Source organism: Echinops telfairi, unplaced genomic scaffold (genome assembly GCF_000313985.2).
Source record: "Echinops telfairi isolate 266 unplaced genomic scaffold, ASM31398v2 ScPeMD7_5;HRSCAF=22, whole genome shotgun sequence".
Classification (NCBI taxonomy): domain Eukaryota; kingdom Metazoa; phylum Chordata; class Mammalia; order Afrosoricida; family Tenrecidae; genus Echinops; species Echinops telfairi.
Genome location: NW_022103901.1, coordinates 25110737 through 25112936, shown reverse-complemented (window position 1 = coordinate 25112936; position 2200 = coordinate 25110737). Strand labels below are relative to the sequence as shown.

The following is a 2200-nucleotide window of genomic DNA, read 5'->3' as shown; positions in this document are numbered from 1 at the left end:
TTGGGCAGTGTAAGATAGGATAAAATAATAATAATTTATAAACTATCAAGGGTTCATGAGGGAGGGGGGAGCAGGGAGGGAGGGGAAAAATGAGCTGATACCAAGGGCTCAAGTGGAAAGCAAATGTTTTGAGAATGATGATGGTAACAAATGTACAAATGTGCTTGATGCAATGGATGCATATATGGATTACGATAAGAGTTGTACGAGCCTCCAATAAAATTATTTAAATTAAAAGCAATTGAGAGAAATCAAAGCTCAGGTCCTGGAGTATCCTGCAGCCGATGTCAGACAGGGTGTCAGGGAGTTTTCCCAGAGGAACTTTGCTGGGTCAGCACCATTCTGCAACTGGAGCCTGGGCTTTGGGGTTGGGTGGGTCTAGGCCCAGATCCTGAAGAAGCTACCTATGAGCTCCAGTGAAGACATACAGCCTTTGAGACACAGGGACAGATCTATGGGGTCCTGTAGGGTCTCTATGAGTCAGAAGCAACTTGAAGGCTGGGGCTTGGTTTGGTTTTAGGTTGTAAGCTGGAATGGTGGTGGTTACTAAGGGAGGGCTTTGAGGCTGGAGCCCTTGAGAAGCCCCCCCTTTGTAAAATCATTTCTGGGGAGTGTGTCCTTCATGGGCCCCACATCCTATTGGAGGTTTATCTTTTTGTTCTTTGTCTGAAAGCCCTAGGGACCTGGTGGGTTACCTATGGGAATGCTAACGACAAAGTCAGCAGTTTGAACCCCCTCGCTATTTGAGGGGAGAAAGCACACTTCCTGTTCCTTCAGAGATTTACAGCCTCTGAACTGTCCCGGGGGACAGTTGATCTGGCTCTGAGATCTTTGAAAGCTTTGGTCTGTGCTTTTCAGAGAGAGAGCTGCACTTTGGGAAAGCGCAAAAGCACAGAATTAAGTCAGAATTGCTAGCCTTGTCAGCAGTTCGTGTCCCTATAAAACTTTCAAGGAGAGGGGTGGGGAGAAACCCAGCAATAAAAAGCATTTAACCATGACTTGCCAGCATGGTTGTTCTCTGTGATCAAAATTCCCAGTATAAACTGAAAAACTAACCAAAAAAGCTCATAAGGTCAGATACGATCAATTGACCTAGTGTTTGAGAGAGCGTACTGCTTGCTGAGATGTAGCAGCAGAACTGAAATTGTGCGGCTTGAAACCACCTTGTCGAAAAGGACTTCCCCGGCCTTGCTCGCAGGACAGAGGAACTGCTTCATCTCCCTTCAGTAGAAACCCAGACGAAGAGCCCGTTGAGCTAGCTGAGTTATAATGTACTCCCTAAAGGTTGACTTTTCCTCTGCCTCTTGAATCGGGGCGTGTACTTTTAGGTCAGTGACATGTATGTTGCAGTTGGAGGACTAACATAGAATTTAGCAGCCTGTATCTGCCCAAGGAAGAGCAGGCTAGCCAGTGATTACCGATTATGTTCGTTTAAGAAAGAAAAATTCCATCTGAGAGTTTAAAACGAAAAATGGTGACTTAAGCATATAAATTTTTCCGTCCAAAATGGTACTGTCACTTTCTAAGAATGGAGGTGGGTGAGTCATTTAATCAGAGAGACAACGATTATCAAAGGCATTGCCCAAGCAGAAGGACAGATTCTCATGGACATGTGACGATGTTATTCCTTTCCAGTCCCCGGCCACCAATCCCACTCTCCCTCCTGCTGACAGAAGAGGAAGCAGCTCTCATCATTCAATCCTTCTGGAGAGGCTATCTGGTAAGAGCCATGTGCGATTGCAGGTCCAGCACTGGGCAGGCCCACTGGGAAGCTGTGTGAGGCTGGGTTGACTGGAGAACCAAATCCAGTGACACTCATATATGTGTAAGAGAGCTTTATGTCAAGGAGTAATTATGTATCGAGAAAACAGCCCGGCCCAGTCCACCTCAAGTCCATAAATCCTATACTTGTTCATAAGACCACATGCAACCACATGCAATGATGCAGAATGCAAGAAGGTCACAGGTTGGTGGGTGCAAAGTCTTGTGGATCCGATGGGGGTGGTAACATCGCAGGGCTCTGGTCGCAACCAAGGTCAGCCAGCAGGAAGGTGAAGGGAGAGAGAGAGAGGGGAGGTTCCCAGAACCCTTCTTGTGAGAAGGTCATGGCCACAAAGAGGCATTATCAGGTGTGACCTGATTGACAGGTTGAAGACTGTGTTAGTCCAGGAAGACTAGAGAAACAAATCCATAGACATTC

The 2200-nt window shown here is 46.6% G+C and overlaps 1 protein-coding gene across 1 annotated transcript in view; it reads left to right on the top strand.

Annotated features, from left to right (window-relative positions):
- Window positions 1-2200, top strand: part of IQCK (IQ motif containing K) — a 128439-nt gene that overhangs the window by 60675 nt on the left and 65564 nt on the right. The window contains exon 5 of the mRNA XM_030884375.2: window positions 1636-1720. Coding sequence (XP_030740235.2) covers window positions 1636-1720 — 85 coding nt within the window. The remainder of the gene's footprint in view (window positions 1-1635; window positions 1721-2200) is intronic.